This window comes from Pongo abelii, chromosome 1 (assembly GCF_028885655.2).
Source record: "Pongo abelii isolate AG06213 chromosome 1, NHGRI_mPonAbe1-v2.0_pri, whole genome shotgun sequence".
NCBI classification, from domain to species: domain Eukaryota; kingdom Metazoa; phylum Chordata; class Mammalia; order Primates; family Hominidae; genus Pongo; species Pongo abelii.
The window spans coordinates 201,825,875-201,849,112 of NC_071985.2; the positions used below are offsets into that span (position 1 = coordinate 201,825,875).

The 23,238-nt window shown below is 58.2% G+C and overlaps 1 protein-coding gene across 15 annotated transcripts in view; it reads left to right on the forward strand.

Moving 5' to 3' along the window:
- ADGRB2 (adhesion G protein-coupled receptor B2) overlaps positions 1–23,238 on the forward strand; it is a 37,166-nt gene that overhangs the window by 10,425 nt on the left and 3,503 nt on the right. For 5 of the 15 annotated variants that reach the window (XM_054531322.1, XM_063716226.1, XM_054530964.2 and 2 more), the window contains exons 3-27: positions 8,991–9,074; positions 9,365–9,529; positions 10,716–10,880; positions 11,501–11,665; positions 11,751–11,918; positions 11,993–12,094; positions 12,239–12,345; positions 13,179–13,373; positions 13,542–13,610; positions 13,686–13,794; positions 14,085–14,412; positions 14,783–14,888; positions 15,090–15,133; positions 15,394–15,520; positions 15,963–16,066; positions 16,188–16,290; positions 17,011–17,161; positions 17,344–17,413; positions 17,841–17,907; positions 18,069–18,154; positions 18,453–18,551; positions 20,576–20,747; positions 21,107–21,202; positions 21,566–21,605; positions 22,300–22,919. In XM_054531322.1, the coding sequence (XP_054387297.1) occupies positions 8,991–9,074; positions 9,365–9,529; positions 10,716–10,880; positions 11,501–11,665; positions 11,751–11,918; positions 11,993–12,094; positions 12,239–12,345; positions 13,179–13,373; positions 13,542–13,610; positions 13,686–13,794; positions 14,085–14,412; positions 14,783–14,888; positions 15,090–15,133; positions 15,394–15,520; positions 15,963–16,066; positions 16,188–16,290; positions 17,011–17,161; positions 17,344–17,413; positions 17,841–17,907; positions 18,069–18,154; positions 18,453–18,551; positions 20,576–20,747; positions 21,107–21,202; positions 21,566–21,605; positions 22,300–22,919 (3,542 nt within the window). 15 annotated transcript variants of the gene reach the window in all.

Here is a 23,238-nt window from a genome sequence, read left to right on the forward strand (position 1 = left end):
CTCCCCACTGGGCTGCAGGAGAATGGACTGGCACCTGCAGCTGCCAGACTGAGAGCAAGATTCATGGGGATGGTAGTGAACAGGAAGGATGAGACCCTTGTCCTGGCCCCTTTCTGAGGCATCAGGGCAGGGAGGCTGTGTTCATCTTCTCTGGGACACCCCCGAGGAGGATCCACAGCAAGGCCTAGCAGGGTGGGCTTGGGCTGGTACCGGAAGAGCACTGGGCTGGGGGCTGGTGGGCAGTGACTGGGCGGAGTGCCTGGGACGCCTCAGAGCCGAGTGAGTTTGACAAGAGGGTACAGGCACCTGTTAATTTCACGCAAACTGCCTTTGATAGATCTCTTGTTATTTTTGGTGAGTTGAGCCATAAATTTGTGCCATCTTGCTGCCGCAATCTGTTAAGTGGGGGGAAAGGAAGAAAAGAAAGGCAGGCAGGAAGGAGCTTGGTGGAGGACTGGCACGGAGGCTGGCTGAGGTCAGGGCTGGAAGGCGGGCCGCAGAGTTAGTGCCAGCTGCAGGGCTCAGCTCCTGATGACCGGTGCCAGGCTGCAGTTCCTGCCCACTGACCCTCTAATCCTGAGGAGGCACTGGGCAGTGGGAATGGCTGTGCCCAGTGACACTTGGGAGAAAGAACCCCGCCTCATGCACGCCTCTCTCCTTGGCCACAATCCCTACCTCCCCTGTGGGCACTGGCCTGCCCCTGGCTGCTTGCTGCAGGCTCACCCTCCCCATCATCAGGCTCCATCCTTGAGGTGTGGCCACCAGGTGAACCTGGGGTGTCCTGGGAGGCAAGAGTGGGCTCAAACCCCCACCTGCCACTGCTGCTCTGTGGCTTGGACAAGGTGCTGCCCATCTTGGGGCCTCAGAACCCCCAGTTATCTGTGTGTCACCCGCTGATCCAGCCCCCAGCAAATCCCCAGTGCTACTGAAACTCCTCAGCCTGGTGTCCAAGCTCCACCTGGGACCTAGCTACCACCTGCTTTTGAGCCTTCTTTCGAATTCTCCCCCACCCTTTCAACCGAGGCTCCTCGAATGGTGTTTGCCCTTGGTTATCCAGAACGCTTGCATCCTTCTAAGCAGTGCTCAAGCCCTGTCCCCTCTAGGAAGCTGCCTCTGATTTGCCCATCCCTGGCCTAAGATTGGCATTTCCCTCCCAGCGCTCAGACCCTGCTGCTGTCTCTTGGCCATCTTGGTCTGGCAGCAGGAAGTGGGGGCCTCCCCTGCCTGTTGGGGGCCCAGGCAGTGAGGAGGCAGTGTGGGCGCAGGGAGACCCAGCACACACGGTGGTGGTATTTCCTGGAAGGTCCTTCCAGCCCAGATCTGTGCTGGGGGGGATCTGTGTGCTCTACCATAGGGTGGGGAGCGGGGCCCAGACGTCCCCAGACATCTCAGCAGGGACTGAGTTCCAGCCAATCCCTCACACACATCTTCATGTCTTTATCAGAGTAGAGTTTGTGCCAGGCCTAGGGCTGGCTCTGAATGAGTAGGAGGTGAGCTAGGCACACTGTCTGCCCGCCGGTGGGGGAGGGAGAGCACTAACTAGGACAGTGGTGGTCAACGTCACAGACCGAAGTCGCCCAGTCCGGGTTCAGTTTCGGACCTTACTGCTGACTAGCTGAGTGGCTGTTGATAAGTTCCTTCACTCCCACTTCATCACCTGTAAAGCGGGAGTAGTGAGAGCTATTCCACAGAGCTGTGGGGAGGGTTCAGTGAGAGGATGAGAGTAAGTGCTCAGTGCCTGGCACATGGTAGATGCCTAACAAAGTAGTAGCTGGGTCATCTTAATTTAGTGTAATGGGGACGACTGTGACCCTGCCAGATGTCAAAGGAAGAGGAGGAGTAAGGGATTAAACCACAAAGGGGAGGAACGTAGTCTAAAGAGGGTGATTTGGAGTTGAGTTTTAAGGAGTGAATAGGAATTCACTAGCCTGTGAAATTTCTCTTTCAATTGCATCATTTTTTAAATTTAATATATTAAAAATAAGTTTCATATCCTAAATGGAAAGAGTATCATTTATCTGAAATAGAGGATAACCAAAGAAGCAACCACAGTGAAAACAAAGCGCCGTTATTAACTTCTAGCTAGATGCTTTTCCTACCTCTCCATTTGTTAGAGAGAGGAATTAGCACACATTGGGGATGTGTTAAAGTCTGGAACTGCACAGGCTTTATCTCTCATGCAGTTGGAAGGATTAAAGTGACCATGTAATTTATCATCTAAACTGTGACACATCTGAGGTTATGAAGGGGAAGAGGTGGATACCATCAATTACGTCAGGACAACAGGCACAAACCAGACTATCCCGTACAAACTGATGAAGAGACCTGGGAAAGTCTGACATCCTCAGTCCAGGATCCAGTGGCATTTAATGGCACATTTGTGAGCCGCCCCAAGTCATCTTCCGCCCCATGCTTTGGGGAAGCTCTCAGGAGGAAGGGCTTTCGAGGTAGAGGAAACAGCCTGTGCAAGGGCGTGGAGGTGTGAACCACGCTGGAGGTAGGAGCTATAAAGAGACTGGAGCTGCTGGACGGTAGCCCTGGTGGAGGGAGACGGGGCCAGGGCTTTGACTGCCATCCCAGGACACTGGGGCCTCATCCTCTTGGCCAAGGGCTTTATGGCAGCAAGAAACTGGGCGTCTTGGGGGAAGCAGGCTGAGTCAGACACGATCCCTGCTCTCGAGGAGCTTCTGGCCACATGGGGGAGGTGGCAGGGACCCAGCTATCTGTGGTGGGAGGCTGAGTAGATAGGTCAGCAGCCTGGGGAGGAAGAATTATTGCGCGGGGGGAGGGGGGGGTCTGGCATTCTGGCTAGGTACAGGATCTCATAGGGGTACCCAGTTTCATTGGACTGCGGGGATAGAGCCTGCGCCTTTCAAAAGCCACCTCTTTCCCCAACTGCGCCCTGCGATTCTGATACACTGTGGGGTGCAAGAAGCACTGCTGGGGATGGGGTGCCATGGAGGGACATGACAGAGCATGTGTCAAGGGGATCAGTCGGCTCCTGCTCAGGGCTCTGGGACCAGCCTCAGGAAGGAAGCAGGGAGCCCAGGGAAGGGACGATTGCTTTGTAAATCGCAGTGCTCTCTCCCCGTGGAAGTGATGATTATTGTGGTTATTTTTAACACATTCATACCATAGTAGGCTGAGGGCACAGGACTGTGTGGAGTTTGGGGGGCGGGGTCTGTGAAGCACAGCATAGCAGGTATCTGCAGTCCTGTGCAAGTGACAAAGAGCCTGTGCTCACCCTGCCTGCTGGCACCAGGGGTGAGGCAAGAGGGGCCTCTCTGTGGTTGGGGTGGAGGAACTCCCAGCAATATCTGGCCCATGTTTGCTGAATGCCTGTCTTCCCAGAAGCTAGGCCCTCTGAGCAAGAGTGGCACGGGAGACGGAGACCCCTCCTCAGGGACCACAAGAGGGATGAGCCCAGGATCCTCACAGGTATAGAAGAAGGTGGCCTGGGGACTAGGCCATAGAAAAGGGGACCAGCATATCCAAACCACTGTATTGTCACTCTAGGAAGGCTTCCTGGAGGAGGTGGCAACTGACATGTAGATGATTTTGGCAGATTGCAATAGAGGGAAGGGTATTTCAAGGGCAGGGAATAGTGTTAGCAGATGTGTGGAGGGAGGAAAGCATTTGTACATTCTAGGGATAATGAAAAGGGGTTACATCTCCTTTTCTTTCTTTTTTGTTCTCTTTCCTTTCTTTTCTTTTCTTTTGTTTTTCCTTCCTTCCTTCCTTCCTTCCTTCCTTCCTTCCTTCCTTTCTTTCTGTCTCTCTCTCTCTCTCTTTTTCTGAGACAGGGCCTCCTCTGTCTTCCAGACTGGAGTGCAGTGGCACAATCATGGCTTACTGCAGCCTCGAACTCGTGGCCTCAAACAATCCTCCCACCTCAGCTTCCCAAGTAGCTGGGACTACAGGCACATGCCACCAAGCCCAGCTAAAATTTTTTTGTATTTCTTTGTAGAGACAGGGTTTCACCATGTTTCCCAGGCTGGTCTTGAATTCCTGGGCTCAAGCGATCCGCCCTCGTCGGCTTCCCAAAGTGCTGAGATTGCAGGCGTGAGCCACCTCGTTCAGCTGACATCTCCTTTTCATTGAGAGCGGATTGTGCTCCAGGCAGTCCACATCTCTGGTTTCACTGAATTCTCACAATGAACCTGTGTGGTAGAAAGTGTCCTCCTTACCTTCAGAGAATCTGAAGCTCAGAGAGATGAGGTGTCTTGCCCAAGGGTACACAGCAAGACGGTGGCAGAGCTGGGAATCAAACCCACATGTGTCTGGCTCCAGAATCTGTGCCCTTTCCACAGGTCCATATGGCTTTGCAGTGTGCTTGGCTGCCCAGTGGGGTGTGGGAAACAGTATTGGACAGGTCAGCAGGGGCCGGAGCATGCCAGGCTCAGAGTTTCACACTCTGGCTGTAGCAGTGGAGGAGCCACTGAAGGTTTTCTCAGCTGGGGAGTGGTGTGGTTGGGGCTGGGATCCCCGAGGCTCACTTTGGAGGTTACACAGAGGAGAATCAGGCTCACGTCAGGGGAAAGGGGAGCAGGTGTGCAAAGGAGCAATTAAACAGTAGCACAAAAACAGGATAAGAGGGGCAAGGACTAGGGGCTTAGATGGAGGCGGGGAGTGACTCGGGGTCCCATGCAAATTAGGGAAGGTGTCTCCGAGGAGGTCCAAGTTGAGTGGCATTTTGTCAGAGCCAGTGCAGTACAGTGGAAAGAGCATGGCCTCTGGAGTCAGGCAGGCCTGGGTTTGAATCCCACCTCAGCCTCTCTCTAGTGTGAGACCTTGGAGCCTCCTTTCTCATTAGTAAAATGGGGGAAACCAGCCCTGATGAGGATGAAGTGAGGTGATGCTGAGTGCACGGTGACTGGCATGTAGGAGTTGTTTAGTAAACGTTGCCTTATTCAGAACAGAATAGTTATGAGCTCATCAGGTGGTCAAGTGGGGAAGTGTGTCCCAGGTAGCACATCTATTTGTGCCCACGACTGGCAGCCCGATGAGAAAACTGATAGATTGCAAGACTGCAGGCCTTGGGGCACCTGGCCCACAAGCTGCTGAGCTCACTGGGTGGAACACTCAGGAGTTCTTGGGGGTACTCACGTCCCTTCTGGGAGCCCCTCCTTGTCCTCTTAGACCCTGCCTGGCTCAGCTTCCTCTTGGCTTGCCCTGTTCTGGCCTCAGGGCTGGCTGGGGCCTGCACACAGTGTGTGCTGACTAAGTGTTTGTTTCAGTAAATGACACCTCTGCTGTTATCTGTCTTCTTCCCCCTCCAGGGAGAACCAGCCTTCCCCTTGTGGGAATGAATTGCTGGCCTCTCCTCTCCTCTGAGTGGGATGGGTGGGAATGGAGGGGCAGGCAGGCAGTGTAGGGCCTGGCTGTGTGGCCTTGGGCTTGTACCTTCCCCTCTCTGGCCCAGCTCAGAAGGCCGGAAAAGGAAGCCAAAAACTGAACCTCGGACATGTTCTGATTTTCAAATAGGGTGGATTCTGGAAACCACTGACCCCAACCCACTCCCCCTTCGCCCTGCCCCTCCTGTTACATTGTGGCACTGGCCAGCAGCTGGTCCGTGAGTGGTTACAAGAGGAGCAGGGACCACAGGAAGCAGTGTGAGTCCCCAACAAGCAGGTCAGGCTGGTCTCTCACGTGTCTGCGTTTGGTGGGCACTGGATGCCAGACTGGTAGATGCCTGAGACACGATGATGGGCAGGAAGCCCGCACAGGAGCTGGATGGGAGGACTCTCAGCTGGATTTGCACCTCCAAGGTGTTTGTGAATAAATAAGGGCCAGAAGCTCTGTCTTTGAGCCTGTCTTAGTGGTCCCTTCTGTGCAGGCTGGCATATCAAATCTGAATGCTGGTGCTGTGGGACGGAGCTGATACTTTGCATGGGGAGTCAAGATTACAAATGACCATTCCTCGTGAGCCCCATTGTGGGGGAAGCTGGGAACAATGTATTCATTGGTGCTTATTTCTTGGTATTTCGCTGGGCTGAGTTTTGTGCTGGCATTCCCTGGGGGTCAAGGAGAGGACTCACAGCCTTCCCTCAATGGGCTTATGGTAGAGAGTTGGGGGTATTTCTGACAGAAGATGGACCCATCTGTGATGAAAGGGCACATAGAAGAGGGGGTGGCCAACTCTGCCTGGGGAGTTGGCAATATGGAAGTCTCCAGAGATGAGAAGTCATTTGAGGTGGGTTTTGAAAGTCAAGTAGGAGTTTTCTAGGCAAAGAGGGTGGGGAAACAAGCAGGTAGAGATTTGAGAGGAGATGGTGGGCCTCTTGGACATGCTGAATTTGATGGTCAGGAGAACTGCTCAGGAGGCAGGAGGATATCCAGGAATGGAGCACAGGAGAGGCAGGGCCTGGGGATGATGATTTGGGAGCATTGGTTCAGAGGGGGTTAATTAAGCCTGGTGGGGAGCATATGCAGTGAAAACAGGACAAAGCATGGACTCCTGATATGGGAAACAGCAGGAAAATAGACGACTCAAGGAGATGGGGACAGAGTAGCTAGAGAGGTGGGAAACCAGGAGAGTGCTTCAAGGGAGGACGAGTCAGCAGGACCAAATGCTGCTGAGGGGTCAAGTGAGCCCAGGTCTGCAAAGTATCCACAGGATTTAGCAACAAGGAGGGCGCTGATGACTTTATCAAGAGCACGTTCAGCAGAGAGATGTGGGCAGAAGCCAGACTGCAGTGGATTAACAGGGGAGGTGACATTTGAGCCAGGAAGTGACTGTCAGGTGAAAAACCAGAGTGCCGGCTGCAGACCAGTCACTGATGGAGGAGGGAAACGGAGGGTCAGAGGAGGGCCTCTCCGAGAGTGAAGGAGGCCTGGATCCGTTCCTGGGCTGCCGCAAGGGGAGAATGCTGACAGGGTGCTGATGAGAGAGGATAATGGGTGGAGCCCTCCTGAGAAGGCGGGAGGAGGGGGATGCAGGCCCAGGCCACGGGGCTGGCCTTGGTGGGGAGAAGGGCTGTAGGGAAGCTGGTAGTTGGAGAGGCTGGGCAAGAAGTTGGGGGCTCCCGATGTTGAGGTCATCGCTGAGAGAGTGGGCAGAGATGAGCTTGAGGAGAGAGGACAAGGTGCAGTATGGCCACAGCAGGGAATGAGGAAGGAACAGAGCCAAGAAGGGCCACTGAGAAGTCCCGGGCGCCCAGCGGATGTGGAGCCCCTGAAGCTGTCATGGTGCCAGTTGGCACAGCCGTAGATTTCTTCAGCAGCCTGGGGGTGGGTGTGGAGAGGGTAGCTTGTCACAAGGCTCCAGGGCTGGGGACGGCTGAGCGGGCTGGGGGAGGGGATCGAGGAGCTGGCACGCCTGGCCCCGCCACCTCCTCTGTGGTCCCAAGAGAGGCAGGGGCCAAGTGGAATTGCAGATGCTATTCAGAGGGAGTAGGCTCGGGTGGCACATGAGGGGCTGGAAGGGGTGGAGGCTGTGAAGAGTAGGGAGATGATAAAAATAAACGAGAGCGACTGTCTTCTGAGCACTTCCTGTGTGCCAAGCAGGGTGCTGAGGGTCTCAAGGCCCTCCTGGCAGGGGGTCCTCACGTGAGTCCTGGCGGCGGAGTACAATGAATGCTGTTCTCCAGAGGATAAAGCAGGGTCAGAGAGGTGAAGAGACGTGCCCGAGGCCATGCAGCTGGTCAACGTCCACACCCCATTTGGGATCCAGGGTTAACTCACTCCAAAGCTCTTCTGGGAGTCCAGGTTTCAGAGATGGAGAAATTTCAGGGACCATGTGGATCAGGCCCTGGGGCTGGTGACTGACGTGGAGGGAAAGGCCCCAGAGTGGATGAGACCAGAGGCTGGGCTGGGTGGCAGTTCCGAGCCCCCAGGCAGCGGATTTGCTCAGGGTGGCGGCTCCTCATGCTTGGTGAGTTTCCTCTCGGCTGCAGAGCCTGGGCTGGGCAGCAGGGGGCAGGAAGAGGCAGCCCTGGTGGGTCCCTTCACACTCAGCACGCCTGTCCCGTGCTGCTGGCTTTTAGAGATAGGAAGGAGCCTGGAGGTGGGGGAGAGGAGTACCTAATAGTCTGGGGATAGCATGGGGTAAGCCCATCCTCAAAGGCTCTTCCAGTCCCACCTGCTCATGCAGAGGCTGCTGGGCCTTTCCCTTCTGCGCCCATGTCTGCCCCTCCCTGACACCCCATTGTGGGAGAGGGCCCTGATGAGCTCATGTCTGTGCAGAAGGGGCCAGGCTTTGGAGAATGGAAGCCACCAGGGCTGGTAGTGCTTCCAAGGCCTAGCCCAGACACATAAATCAGGGCAGCTGAGAGCCTGGTGAGGCCAGGGTCAAGGTAGCCTGGCCTCCTCGAGCACCTGCTGCTCTCCTCGCCTCAGGGCCAGCAGGAGAAAGGTCTGTTGGATGTGGGCACCTGCCCTAGGCCCCTTGGGTCTCAGAGGAGTGGCATTCTGACCTGTGCCTCCAGGTCATAGTCCAGTGCTGCTTGGGGAGGATGAACTGTATTTCAGAGACAGGCTCGGGGCCAGGGTTGCAGCAGCTCAGCTTGGATGTTTTTTCCGCCCCTAGGAGTCAGTCCAATGGAGGAGCAAATGTAGCTGTGTGCTCTTGGACAAGGCACTTCCCCTGTCTAGCCCTCAGTTTCCTCATCTGTAAACAGAGATGATGGTTCTTCTTTCCAGTGAGAGGACTAAAGGAGAGGGGTATGGGCCGCACTTGGCACAGAAGCATTCCCAGAGCTCTTTCATATGGGCAGCCATGCCCCTTAAATCTCCCCCACATCTGGCTGAGGCAAGAGGTGGAAAAGATGACTGTGAGGCCAGGGCCTAGTCCTCTGTAGCTTCTGAACCTCAGTTTCCTTGTCTGTGAAATAGTGGTGGTGGGGCAGAGGACAGAATGTGATCCTGAGAGAGCATCATGCAGTTGGTTCCAGGCCCTCAGGCGGAGGGCAAGCAAGGCTGCCTTCACTGTGCCACTGTAACAGAACCTAGCTGGGCTTTGCTGAGCCCCTGCCACCACCTCCGTGTTCCAGGTGAGGAGCCGGAAGAGGAACCGAAAGTGAAAACCCAGTGGCCGAGGTCTGCAGATGAGCCTGGGCTATACATGGCGCAGACAGGTAACTCGGGCCCGCCTCCCTTCCTCTGTGGCGGGGGCCCGACTGTGTGCATCTGGTGGTGTGTGTGCTTGGTGTGTGCCTGTCTGTCTCTGTCCTGCAGTTCAGTCGCGTCTGTGCCACATGAAGCTTGTGGGAAGGGCTGGGTGGCCTCCTGAAGAGCCTGTTACTTGGGGTCAGGGTAGGAGGAGCCCTCTGATGCCTGCCCCCACCTTACTGCCACTCCCCCTACCCCTATGAGACTGAGTGCTTGGGAGGTGCCCCCTGCCGCCGACGCTGTCCCTCTCTCGTAGGCGACCCGGCGGCTGAGGAGTGGTCCCCGTGGAGCGTGTGTTCCCTGACGTGTGGGCAGGGTCTGCAGGTGCGGACCCGCTCCTGTGTGTCCTCCCCCTATGGGACCCTGTGCAGCGGGCCCCTGCGGGAGACCCGGCCCTGCAACAATTCAGCCACCTGCCCAGGTAGGCCCATCCTCCTCCCCACCCCATCTGCCTGCAGGGTTAGGTCCTGCCTGGGACTCGGGCAGATTAATCTCCAAAATGGTTGGTTGCCTCCTCCTTTCATTCAACAAATGTGGCTGTTCCCCACACCATGCCCAACTCTGCGCACCATGCCAGCCCGGTGCAGGGCACTGGGGGCACAGATGGATCAGACCAGGGCCCACGCTACTGGGCCCGGTTCTGGGCACATCATTCCCCCAATGCCTGCATCCTGGTAACCAAGGCTTGTGTTTTTACCCACTCCGCTCTGGCCATATCAGTAGCTTGCTCACTTTCCCACCTCCCTGCATTTGCTGATTATTGTCCTATCCTTCCTGCCTGACCTTGGCTATTCAAATTCGGCCTGTCCTTCAAGATCTAAGACAAACGCCACTTCCCTGACCTTCCCCTCCCTGCTTTGGGCACCCCCTCTCAAAGGAGCCTCCCCTAAGCCTCCCTCAGTTGAGTGTGTAGTTGTTAAGGAAATGCATGTGCTTGCCTGAGACAGCAAGGGCAGGGCAGCTACAGCCAGTCCTGCTCCTTGCTCCCTGAGGGGGTGAAGTGGGGCGTAGGCCATGCCAGTGGTGCTGTGGATTTAGAGCAGGGCCTACCTGGGAAGGGCTCTCGGTATCTGGGGATGTGGCAGGAGTTTGCAAAGGCCTGGGGCAAAGCTGTGTTCCAGCGTGTGAGCTCGGTGTGTCGGTGTCCATGTAGAGGTTCATGTTTATTTGTGTGTCTGTGCGCTTGGGGCTGGGAAGGGCGCTTCCCTTGCCCCCGGACTGCTGTGTTGTATTCAAGCTGTGGGTCTAGGGGTGGGGTGGGGAGGGGTGGAATGGCGTGGGTCCTGGGTCCTTTCCTGAATTTTCCTGTGCCCTCAGGAGAGGAGGACCCCTGGTTCCCCTCCTGTTGGTCCTGGACCCCTTGTCCAGGCGTCCACAGGGGCTGTCCTATGTGAATTAGGACCAGAAGCCTGTGTCTTGCACATCCCTTCAAAGGGTCGCACCTTGGTGGGGCCCTGGGAGATCCCCCTGGCAACAGAACCCGGGGCAGAGCCAATGAGGAGCAGCCGCAGAGCTGCGGAGCTCCTGATTGGTGGGCGGATGGGCAGGCGCTGGTGGTGGGCGGGGCCATGGTGCCGCCCAGCCACCGGCCACGTGCTTCCTTGCAGTGCACGGCGTGTGGGAGGAGTGGGGGTCCTGGAGCCTGTGCTCCCGCAGCTGCGGGCGGGGGTCCCGGAGCCGGATGCGGACCTGCGTGCCCCCCCAGCATGGCGGCAAGGCCTGCGAGGGTCCTGAGCTGCAGACTAAGCTCTGCAGTATGGCTGCCTGCCCGGGTCAGTAGCGCCCGTGGGCTTCCATGAGGGCGCTGCCCAGCCCGGTGGGGGGTCGGGAGACCTGGGGAGGCAGTCAGGTCCAGTGACCTGCCCCTGGGGGCCCCTTAAACTTTGACCAAGCATGGGGAGACTGGAGAAGTATGCCTGCCTGTGTGCGAGGTGACCCCCTAGCCCTGACTTGACCCCTAGCCCTGACATGAGTTAGTACTCTGTGACGCCATCAAAAGGGGACAGCTCTTTCTCCAAGCCCTGGGCTGCCCTTGCATTTTGGTGCATGGCCAGCTGGACTGTGAGAGGACACAAAGCTGGGCTGAAGTGCTGGCAAAGATCAGAAGACACCCCTGCAGCCCCTTCCCTTAGCCAGAAGTGAGTTGTGCCTGGTGCTAAGAGGAGAGGTGTCCTGTATTTCTGGAGCTGGTGGCAGGCAGGCAATATGAGGCCCAGGCACTACCTGCTCACTCCAGCCTCCCTCATAACCCCCTCCCCTCCCCACTCCAGTGGGTCTGGCCTGGCTCAAATCTGAATGCCTAGCAGGCTCTGGGTCTTCCTGTGGTGCTCCACACCACCAGCCCTCACACATCGTGCTCAACAGCCACCCCTGCTTGTGTCTCCCCATGCAGTGGAAGGCCAGTGGCTAGAATGGGGTCCCTGGGGCCCATGCTCCACGTCCTGTGCCAATGGGACCCAGCAGCGCAGCCGGAAGTGCAGCGTGGCGGGCCCAGCCTGGGCCACATGCACGGGTGCCCTCACTGACACCCGGGAGTGCAGCAACCTCGAGTGCCCGGGTGAGTGCTTGGCACAGGGGTGGCAAGTGGCAGCTCTGACCTTGGGGGCACCTGGGCCCACTCATATGCCTCCCCTCTCCCACAGCCACTGATAGCAAGTGGGGGCCGTGGAATGCATGGAGCCTGTGCTCTAAGACGTGTGACACAGGCTGGCAGCGCCGCTTCCGCATGTGCCAGGCCACGGGCACGCAGGGCTACCCCTGTGAGGGCACCGGAGAGGAGGTGAAGCCTTGTAGTGAGAAGAGGTGTCCAGGTACTGCCCTAATGACCCTGGGGGCTGGGGGCCCCATGTATGGGCCCAGCTGAGCCTTACCCCTGCACCCACAGCCTTCCATGAGATGTGCAGGGATGAGTACGTGATGCTGATGACGTGGAAGAAGGCAGCTGCTGGTGAGATCATCTACAACAAGTGCCCCCCGAATGCCTCAGGTAAGGAGCAGGTGGCTTTCCCCACCACCACCACCCCTGCCATCCTCATTGCCCCCTTCTGCACCCCCAGCCTCTCTGAGATATGGAGGAGTGTGGGTGAGAGCTCGGCCCCCATGCCCAGACCTCTGTCCTATTGCCCTGCAGGGTCTGCCAGCCGCCGCTGTCTCCTCAGTGCCCAAGGCGTGGCGTACTGGGGGCTGCCCAGCTTTGCTCGCTGCATCTCCCACGAGTACCGCTACCTGTATCTGTCAGTGAGTGCACCCTGCTGGGCTGGGGCACAGCAGAATCTGTCTCAGACTCTGCTAGGGGGTGGAGGGAGCGTGATTCTTGCTCGTTCCCATGTGCCTTGGCATATGCTGTGCCCACTTCTGCCTGGCTGTGCCTCTCCTTGTCTGGCAAACTCCTACTCATACCTCAAGACCTGACTCTCAAGTGTCTTCTTTTATCCCTGGTACCTACCTCTGCGCTCCTGCAGAATGAGCTCCTCAGTCATTAGGTGCTCAGACACAAGTGTCTCTGTGTGCTGCTAGACTGGGGCCTCCTTGAATTTATTTTTGTGTCCCCAGCATCCAGCCCAGGGCCAGTCATGGGGTAAGAGTAGCGTCAGTGAATGTGTGTACATGTTTAACTGTAACTGGGTATTAATTGTGTGAATGCATTTAGAGCTTGTGTTGAGAGAGAGAGAGAGAAAGAGAGACTGTGTGTGTGTGTGTGTGTGTGTGTGTGTGCGCGCGCGCGCCCACACACACGCTCATTACACTCCAGAATGTACATGACCCCTTTGGGATGGGGAGGTACCCCGTTCCCATACTGTGCTTATATCTTTTATATGTACATCTGAACACCTTTTTTCTCTAGGTGTTTCTATTTCCGTCTTTTTTAAAGTACCCTTTGGGATTCTCTCTCTCTTTATGAGTCTCTTTCTTGGACTCTGTCTCCCCTGTGTGCCCCTTTGAGCCTCTCTGACCTTTTCCCCCTTTCTCTCCCCATGAATGCAAGCAGTGGGTGGACTGGAGTGGGATGGGCCAGGGTCTGGTTCCAGCTCCTGACACTTCGGTGACTGTGGCCCCCTCATCACCTACAGCTTAGGGAGCACCTGGCCAAGGGGCAGCGCATGCTGGCGGGCGAGGGCATGTCGCAGGTGGTGCGCAGCCTGCAGGAGCTACTGGCCCGGCGCACCTACTATAGTGGGGACCTGCTCTTCTCTGTGGACATTCTGAGGAATGTCACTGACACCTTTAAGAGGGCCACCTACGTGCCCTCGGCTGATGATGTGCAGGTACTGCCTAGGAGGAAGGAGGGCGGAGGGTGGAGAAGGCCCAAACTGAAGTGGGAGGCCAGGCCCCTAGGCAGAGTCTGCTGTAGAGGCGGCAAGTGTGGCTATAGTGGGGGAAGCCCCCTGTTCCCTGGGGCTAGGACCCCCTGCCACTCATTGCTCTCTCCTCAGCGCTTCTTCCAGGTGGTGAGCTTCATGGTGGATGCAGAAAACAAGGAGAAGTGGGACGATGCTCAGCAGGTGCGGGGCACAGCTGCCAGCTTCTCCTCCCGTGACCCACCCTGTCTTGGACCCTTACACACTCTCTGTCCCCAGGTGTCCCCTGGCTCTGTGCACCTGCTCCGTGTCGTGGAGGACTTCATTCACCTGGTGGGCGATGCTCTCAAGGCCTTCCAGAGCTCTCTGATTGTCACAGATAATCTAGGTAGAAGGAGTCAGGCAAGGGAGGGGGTCCTGAATGTGCCAGAACTCAAGAGGTTCTGTCTTTCCTCTACCTAAACCCGTATTTGTATCTTTCTCTCCACATTCTACCGTCTCCTTCATCTATGTGTGGTCTGTTTCTCTGTGTACGTCTGTCTCTGTGTTTGTACCAACTTCGGTGTCCACATCTACCTTTCCTGGTATGTGTTTCCCCTACATCTGTCTCTTCCCCTGGTCTGCCACCCTTTGTCTCTGCCCCTCTGTCTGTCTCTGTCCACCCTCCTCCCACTGCAGTGATCAGCATTCAGCGAGAGCCCGTCTCAGCTGTGTCCAGTGACATCACGTTCCCCATGCGGGGCCGCCGGGGCATGAAGGACTGGGTGCGGCACTCAGAGGACCGCCTCTTCCTGCCCAAGGAGGTGCTCAGCCTCTCCTCCCCAGGGAAGCCAGCCACATCTGGGGCAGCAGGCAGCCCTGGCAGGGGGAGGGGCCCAGGAACGGTGCCTCCTGGCCCGGGCCACTCCCACCAGCGCCTCCTCCCAGCAGACCCCGATGAGTCCTCCTACTTTGTGATCGGTGCTGTACTCTACCGCACCCTTGGCCTCATCCTGCCACCTCCCAGGTGAGTCCTGGGGATGGGTGGATGGGGCTGCTGAGGGTCCAGGAAGGCCCAGGTAAGGGAAGGAGGACTGAGCCAGTGCTGGCTGCGGAGAGATCCATGGCAGCCTCCTCCACCTTCAGGAACCCTTTGCCTGGCTCTGGACACATGCTTCTCAAATTTATCCATGCTGCTCCCAGAGGCTGGGCTGCCACCCAGGGGGTGATGGACAGAGCTCTAGACCTCACCTGAAGTCCTGGACCCCACTGAGCTGGGCCTTCCCCTGGGCCTTGGCTCCTTGGAAGCCTCTGCATACCCATCCAAAGCGGCTTCAGGGTTTCTGACTGGGGCTGGCACCCGCTGGCAGGAGCTGACTTCGGTACCTGTCCCCCAGGCCCCCACTGGCCGTCACATCCCGGGTGATGACAGTGACTGTGCGCCCCCCTACCCAGCCTCCAGCTGAGCCCCTCATCACTGTGGAGCTCTCCTACATCATCAATGTAAGTGGAGATCCATGCAGAAACCCTGGGTACACCTCAACCTGGGTGGCCAGAGGCCTGTCTGGTGGGAAGCACTCTGTCCCTGATGGTGGGTTGAGCATTGGACCTGTGTGGGAGCTGCTGTGGCCCCCACGGCATGGGCAGTCATGGGGTGTGGTGAGCTTCCCTCCCTAGACTGCACTCGTGTCTTCTGCTCCCCAGGGGACCACGGATCCCCATTGTGCCAGCTGGGACTACTCCAGAGCGTGAGTTGGGTGGCTCCTCTGGGTGAGGAAGGGAGCAGCCCTAGGGCCCTTTGCCAGAAAGGGGTCTCCTGCCTGAAAGGCAAGAGGGATTTTTGGTGCCATCCTAGCCTAAGGGGTCAAGAACGTATCCTGGGACTCCTTGCTGTTGCCTTGTGGATGTGGCCTTACTGGGGATTTAGCCTGTCCTTGGGCAGTGGCCAGGACTGGGGGCAGGGCCGCGTAGCTGGCCTGGGGCTCACTGAATCTCTCCCCTACCCAAGAGATGCCAGCTCAGGAGACTGGGACACTGAAAATTGCCAGACCCTGGAGACCCAGGCAGCTCACACTCGCTGCCAGTGCCAGCACCTGTCCACCTTTGCCGTCCTGGCTCAGCCGCCCAAGGACCTGGTGAGTGGAACAGAGGTGCCTGGGCTGGATAAGGGAGGAGGCCCTGGGCTTCCAGCAGCCATCAGTGATGGTGTTGGCAGGCGCCTGGGTGATCCTGAATGTGTATCTGCAAGTGCGCTTGTGGGATTGTACGTGGATGCCTGTGCCCCTGGGATTGTGCTCACAGCAATGATATTTGCCTGGGGGTGTGCGGCAGTGGCCAATTGTGTGTGTGTGTGCACATGTGTGTGTCTGGTTGTGTGTGGAAGAGTGCAGGTGACTGAGCATAAATGTGTGTCCACATGGATACCCGGGTCTGTTCTGTGCATGCGTGAGTACAACAGCAAAAAGCTGTTGCCCTTCTGCCTGTGTGTATGCCAGTGTATGGTAGATGAGGGGACAGGGCACCCCTGAAGCTCCCCCCTCCCAGCAACTCATCTGACTGTCTGCCCATCTCCCCCAGACCCTGGAGCTGGCGGGCTCCCCCTCGGTCCCCCTGGTGATCGGCTGTGCAGTGTCGTGCATGGCACTGCTCACCCTGCTCGCCATCTATGCCGCCTTTTGGAGGTAGGTCTGACACCTGGCTCTTGTGGCTGGGGGTGGAGGGGGCAGGCGCGGGAGGTGGCCAGCCACACCAGGTCGGGTGGGGCAGCCAGCGCCTCTGTCCCTGCCTGCTGTGCCCCGGCAGGTTCATAAAATCTGAACGCTCCATCATCTTGCTGAACTTCTGCCTGTCCATCTTGGCATCCAACATCCTGATCCTCGTGGGCCAGTCCCGGGTGCTGAGCAAGGCAGGTGCAGGCTTCCAAGGCTGCCAGGGGTGTGACTGGGGTGGAGGGGTGAGGGTGGAGAGCCCAGTGTGTGTGTTTGCAGTGTGTGTGTTTGCTTGTACGTCCATTAGTGGTGGCGTGTGTGTGCCCCACGTTGGGATTAGAGTGTGTATGAAATAGTGTGTGAGACCATATGTGAGGACATTGGAGAGGGGGTGTGTACTCAAGTGAGGAACTTCTGTGAATATCAGTAAACGTGTGTGTGAGCTGAGCACTGGGTGTGTGTTGGGCAGGTGGCATTGGGCCTCCTTGTGTCTGTGAGCGTGTGGAAGCCTGAGTGAAGCCTCGTTTTGCCACCTACCTGTGGATGACCTGTGCAGACTGTTCCCTATGCCCCCTTGGCCTTCTCTGCACAGTGCCAGCACCATGCATGCCAGGCACGGGGCCTGCCCGGCTGTGACGTGGCAGGTGCTCATGTCTGTCCCCCTCCCTGCCAGCCCCGTCTGTGCGTGGGCAGCCTGCCCACCCGCCTCCCTGGATGCCGAGTGCTGTGTGTGTGTCACCAGGCCCGTGTCGTGCTGTGTGTGGGTGCAGGAAGGCGGGGGTGCCTGGCAGGGCTCTGTGGGGGGCGGGGCTCAGGTGGGCGGCTGTGGCAGCGCCCAGCAGCGGGCGTGGGAAGCCCGGCGCCTCCTGCCCTGGCGGTTGCTCAGGGCCACTCCCTCCCATTCCCTCTCCCTGCAGGGCGTGTGCACCATGACGGCTGCCTTCCTGCACTTCTTCTTTCTCTCCTCCTTTTGCTGGGTGCTTACCGAGGCCTGGCAGTCCTACCTGGCTGTCATTGGGCGGATGCGCACCCGCCTCGTTCGCAAGCGCTTCCTCTGCCTGGGCTGGGGTGAGCAGGGCCAGTGCTGGACTCTGCTGCTGGGCCTTGGTGGGCAGGGGCAGCAAGAGAGGTTCAGCTTTGGCCCTGGCCCAGCTCTCTGGGCACAGGGGTCAGCTGGGATGGGAATCTGGGAGAACAAGGGGTCCCTGAAGACCAGCAACCGTCTCATTCTGGCGCCCCTGCTTCCCCAGGTCTGCCTGCCCTGGTGGTGGCCGTGTCTGTTGGCTTTACCCGAACGAAAGGATACGGTACATCCAGCTAGTACGTGGGCCTCCCGTGGTGGGTGGTAGCGGGTAGTGGATCTGTTAGGGAACCGGACTGGGCAGCTGGCTGAAATCCTAGCCCATGCCTGTTTTGGGTCTTTGGGCAAGTTCCTCCCCATTTCTGAGCTTCAGTTTCCCTGACTGAGGGAATGTGCTAGGACTGGGTAATCCCTAAGGGACTGTTTAGCTCAGGAGTCAGCCTTGCTTCATCCCCATGGGAGCACTGGGGGATGAGCCTAATGTTCTGGACCTTTGTTGGAGGGGAAACCGAGGCTCAGCAGGAGCCAGTGGCTCACTCTCACCGTCTGGGGCTCAGACTGCACTGGTGATGCAGGCATGGCAGCCTGGGAGGACTGAGGGATGGTGTTTGAGGGTGGAGAGGGAGGCTGCCGGGTGTCTGACACCCTTCTTCTGCCCCACCCCAGCTGCTGGCTCTCCCTGGAGGGCGGCCTGCTCTACGCCTTCGTGGGCCCTGCAGCCGTCATTGTCCTGGTATGTGCCCGTTCAGCATCTTGGAAGGGGCATGGCCCCAGGGGGCCATCCTGTTTCTCCCTCTACCTCCTCCCTGCACTCCAGCTCCCACATGGGGATTTCCCTGCCAGGAGGGCACCTGGTGATCCTGTCTCCCCCACTCCACTCTACTGGGCCCCCAGGTGAACATGCTCATCGGAATCATCGTCTTCAACAAGCTCATGGCACGTGATGGCATCTCCGACAAATCTAAGAAGCAGAGGGCCGGGTAAGGGGAGGGCCTCTGAGACTTGGCCTTTCTGGAAATGGTGCAGGGAGGGAGGGACATGGGTGCTCTTGGAGACTCAGGGCTCGATGATGCGACCGGGGCTCCCCAACCTTGGTGCATCAAGGTTGCAGGCAAGGTGGGCACCCGGGGTGCTCAGCCGCAGCCCCTCACCCACCCTAACCCAGCTCTCTCTCTCTCGTCTGCCCTCCCCTCCCACCCCACTCGGGGCTCACTCTGCCCCATCTCCCGGCTTCCCATGTGTTTCCCCCCCTTCTCCCATGTCTGTGCCGCCCCCGAGGTCGGAGCGGTGCCCCTGGGCCAGCCTGCTCCTCCCCTGCTCAGCGTGTGGAGCGGTCCCCAGCCCCCTGCTCAGCTCAGCCTCGGCCAGGAACGCCATGTTAGTCGTGCCCCCTGGGGGGCGGTGGGGGTGGGTGGGGCAAAGGAATTGGGGGGGGCAGTGCCCACGGTGGGGGGAGGAGGAGGGATATCAGACCAGTGCCCTGGAAAGCTTGCCCTTTCCTGCCAGCCACCACACACTCTCAAGGGCTTGGCAAGAGGTGGCCAAGGCGATGAGGAGTGGATGTCTGTGCCTCCCACAGGTGCCCGGTTCCTTCGCCCACCCTTGGATCCCGCCCCTGCCCTCACTCCCAGCTAATGTTCTATCCTGCACAGCCCCACACCCCCAACCTACAGAGGCTCAGACAATCTTAAGCCTTAGAATTTTTGAGCTATAGAACCTTAGAATTAGAATGATAGAATCTTAGAATAAGACAATCAGAAGCTAAGAATGTTAGAATGAGTGAATTATCGAGTCTTATCATCTGTCATAGAATCTGAGACTTAGCATTTCAGAGGCATTGAATCTCACACTCAGTTGGAGACAGAGAATCACAGAGGTAGAGAATTATTTCACTGAGACCCCCGCCCTAGCATCTGAGAATCTTAAAATCCCAGCTATGCAAGGGTAAAACAAATCCACAAAGACCTTAGGCCCAACCTCCCACCCAGGTCCGGAAATCCACCCGAGCCTCCATGCCCAGTGAGGTCCAGCTTTATCTTGCACACCTGCAGGGTCAGGGAGCTCAGGGCCTCTGGAGGCAGCTGGCACCGTCACCACGAAGCTCCCTCTGTCTTGGGCTGCCGTCTGCCTCCCTCACCCCGTCTGCACTAGCTGTTTCAATGCTTGGGCTTTGGAGTCGGTCAAGCTGTGTTTGTATCCCAACTATGCCTCTCCCTGCCCAGCTGGGCACACTCCAGGTTCCTCATCTGTAAATTGGGATAATAATCCATGCCTGTTAATTGGAGTTGTTTTGATCATGATTTGAAGTAATATATGTAAAGTGTTCAGTGTAGGGCCTGGTAGAGAATTGGTGGTTAATCAGTGTAGCTTTCATTACTGTGATTAGACCCTCTCTTGGTCTTGGCGCCACCTCCGGGGGCTTCAGAGCCCATTGTGCCCGCCCCCTGCCAGGCTGAACAGCCCTGAACTGCACTTCCTAGGGCAGGTCTTGGCCCCCTGCCCATCTCTCTGCTTTGGCCTCCCCCGGCTGTCTCTGTGGAATGGTGCCACCCTCTGCCATGCCTAGAGCTGTGCCTGACTCTCCCACTGGGGGTGTTTGCGAAGGAGAGTGGGCTGAGTGTGGCACCTGGCCCGGGAGGGTATGGTGGCCCCGCTGTCTCTCATGGGCTATAGCAGGTTAGGGAGGGGTGGGAATGGCTTGGATGCCAGGCCCCATCTGCTTTTTTTCTGCCCTCCCCTGGCAGGGAGGCCAGGGAGGTGTAGGCCTGGCCCCGACCCCAGCTTTCAGCCCCAGCTCTGATCCTTCTGCCCAAGGCTCTGAGCAGTCCCTGGGAGCCTGGCGTCTTCTCTGTATGTGGGGGGAGTTCTGCTTCACTGGTCCTGGCCCTGGATTCATGCTCTGGATGTCCCCCGCATGCTTTGCCTGTTTAATCTTTCTGTCTGGGTGTCTCTGTCGCATGCGTTCTCTCACTGTGGTTATTGTCACTTTGTCCCTCTTCCGGTCCCCCTCCCCAGCCTACCCAGTTAGGCTCTAGGGATGCCGTCCAGGCCCCGTGCATTTTTAAAAACGTCCTCAGGTGATTCTGTGCATCTGTCTACCTCCTCTTCTCTCTCCCCGTCCCTTTCCACTGTCTGTGGCTCGGTCCCCCTGTGTCTGCGTGTCCTTCCCCACCTTCCTGGTCCCTGCTCTGACCCTGTAGTTCGCTGCTTTCAGTCTCTGTTCTGTTTCTCTGGCTCTGGCTCCTCAGCCCCTCTCTGCTTGGGGACATTACTGAGGCCCTGGGGTTTGGGGCCCTCCCAGTCTTGGGCAGCTGAAGAGCTCCAGCTGAGTGGAGGCCTAGGCTCAAGCCATCCTGTCCCCTGGAGTGTCACTCTGATGGGCTCTGCCACTGTCCCCTCAGGGCCTCACTCTGGAGCTCCTGCGTGGTGCTGCCCCTGCTGGCGCTCACCTGGATGTCTGCCGTCCTGGCTATGACAGACCGCCGTTCCGTCCTCTTCCAGGCCCTCTTTGCTGTCTTCAACTCCGCGCAGGGCTTTGTCATCACTGCTGTGCACTGCTTCCTGCGCCGAGAGGTGGGGCTGGGCCTCTCCCGCCCCTGTGTGCCCACCACACCTGCCAGGCCCTTGGCTTCTCCCCACTGTGCAGACCGGGAGGATCGAGGCCCCGACCAGGGTGCCCCAGGCCCCATCTGGGCAGCCCTTACTGTGGAAGCTGATAGCCCGGGGTACCCACAACTGTCCCTTATGCTTATCCTTGGCCTCCTGGGTCTCCTCCTCCCCTTGCACCCTGCCCAGGTGTCATCACCTTCCTCAAGGTTGGATGTGTTGCCTCTCTTCTACACTTGCCTGGGCATCTGGGGTGGGAAGCACAGCCATCTGTGGTCAGGGGCCCTGCAGCGGCCTCAGGCCCAGCAGGCGCCCTCTGTCCCCAGGTCCAGGATGTGGTGAAGTGCCAGATGGGGGTGTGCCGGGCTGATGAGAGCGAAGACTCCCCTGACTCGTGTAAGAACGGGCAGCTGCAGATCCTGGTGAGTTAGGGGCCTTAGCAGGGCCTGGGCAGATTCTGGGCACCCCCCACCCCAGTCCTCCTGCCCTAGACAATTTACCTTCCCCATCCATGGCAGGGTTGGGACAGGGGTTGGGTTTGATTCGGGCTCAGCCACTAACACCTGGGTGGCATTGGGCAAGTCCTTCCCCCACTCAGTTTTCCCAGCCATCAGGTGGGGCTGGGGTAGACCATGCCTGGGCTCTGCTGGGCCATGGGCTATGGGCCATGGGCAGCCCTCAGGCAGGCAGACTGGGCAAAGCTGGCTGGGGAGGGCCTGAGCCTCCTCCCACCCTGATACATTAATCCTCCCTCTGCCCACCTGCCCCTCCCTTTCCGCCTATAGTCAGACTTTGAAAAGGATGTGGATCTGGCTTGTCAAACAGGTGAGTGTGCCGCGGCAGAGCTGAGAATGGCTCTGGGGTTGGAGAAGAAGGGGAGGCCTTGAGCCCCATCTTGGGAGGCCCTGATGGAGTTCTGGCTGCTGGAGTCCAGCTTCGAAGTTAGACAGCCCTGAGTTGGACGCAAGGCTGCGAATGTCCCTTACTGTATGACCCTGGGCAAACAACCTGCCTCTCTAAGCCTCAGTTAACACACCTGTAAAGGAGAGGATACTGTCTTCCCAGGGCAGGTGGGAGGCTTAGGGGCATGCATGAATTCGGGGACATCGAGTTCTTAGCGGGACCCATGGCACAGAGTGTTACGTTATTATATCGTTTCCAGATTCTTACCAGAATCTTTCCATTTCTGTCTCCTGGGGAGCTGATGCACAGGGAGGTGGGAAGACAAAGCCCTTTGACAGCCCTGGGGCTATGGGGTCAAAGTCGGGACCTGCACCAGGACATTGGGAGCTGGGCCTTGCCTTTGTTTCTTGCCCTGTCTCACTGTGGGGACTTTGGAGCCGTTGTCTTCTTAACCCCTCTTATATGTGAGAGATTGCCAACCACCCAGCCATCTCTCCAGGACCCAGTTTCCTTTCCTGTCCAAGCGCAGAAGCTTGGTACCTCCCCAGCCTGGGCAAGGGCATCTGGAGGTTCCTTCTCCTCAGGACTCACCCCCTCCCTCCACTCCTGCCTCCAGTGCTGTTCAAGGAGGTCAACACTTGCAACCCGTCCACCATCACGGGCACACTGTCTCGCCTGTCCCTGGATGAGGATGAGGAGCCCAAGTCCTGCCTCGTGGGCCCTGAGGGCAGCCTCAGCTTCTCACCACTGCCTGGGAATATCCTGGTGCCCATGGCAGCCTCACCAGGGCTGGGGGAGCCTCCGCCCCCACAGGAGGCCAACCCTGTTTACATGTGTGGGGAGGGTGGCCTGCGGCAGCTGGACCTCACATGGCTGCGGCCCACTGAGCCAGGCTCTGAGGGAGACTACATGGTGCTGCCCCGGCGGACTTTGAGCCTGCAGCCTGGCGGTGGGGGTGGAGGTGGTGAGGATGCCCCCAGGGCCCGGCCCGAGGGGACCCCCCGGCGAGCTGCCAAGACAGTGGCCCACACTGAAGGCTACCCCAGCTTCCTGTCCGTGGACCATTCGGGCCTGGGGCTGGGCCCTGCCTATGGATCTCTCCAGAATCCCTATGGAATGACCTTCCAACCACCACCGCCGACACCCAGCGCCCGCCAAGTGCCCGAGCCAGGGGAGCGCAGCCGGACCATGCCTCGCACCGTGCCCGGCTCTACCATGAAGATGGGCTCCCTGGAGGTGAGGGGTTGTAGGGAATGGGGTGTGTGTCTGAGACTGTGTCAATCACAGGCTGCAGCCAGGAGGGGACAGCCTCATCCTCCCCAGAGCAGCCTCTCATAAAAGTCACTGGGAGTGGATACACTGAGCATTTCTCTGTTTCTGCTCATGGCAGCGCCGTGGTGTCTGAATCCTTCAGACAGGCTGGGACTTCACACAGTGGAAGTGCACTTCTCGACTCGTTCGCACTTGCTTTAGGGCCTACTTTGGGGTGACTGGTTAGGATGAGTCCTTATTTCAGGAGACTGTGGCTCAGGCAACGTGCTATGCTGTTGGGGAA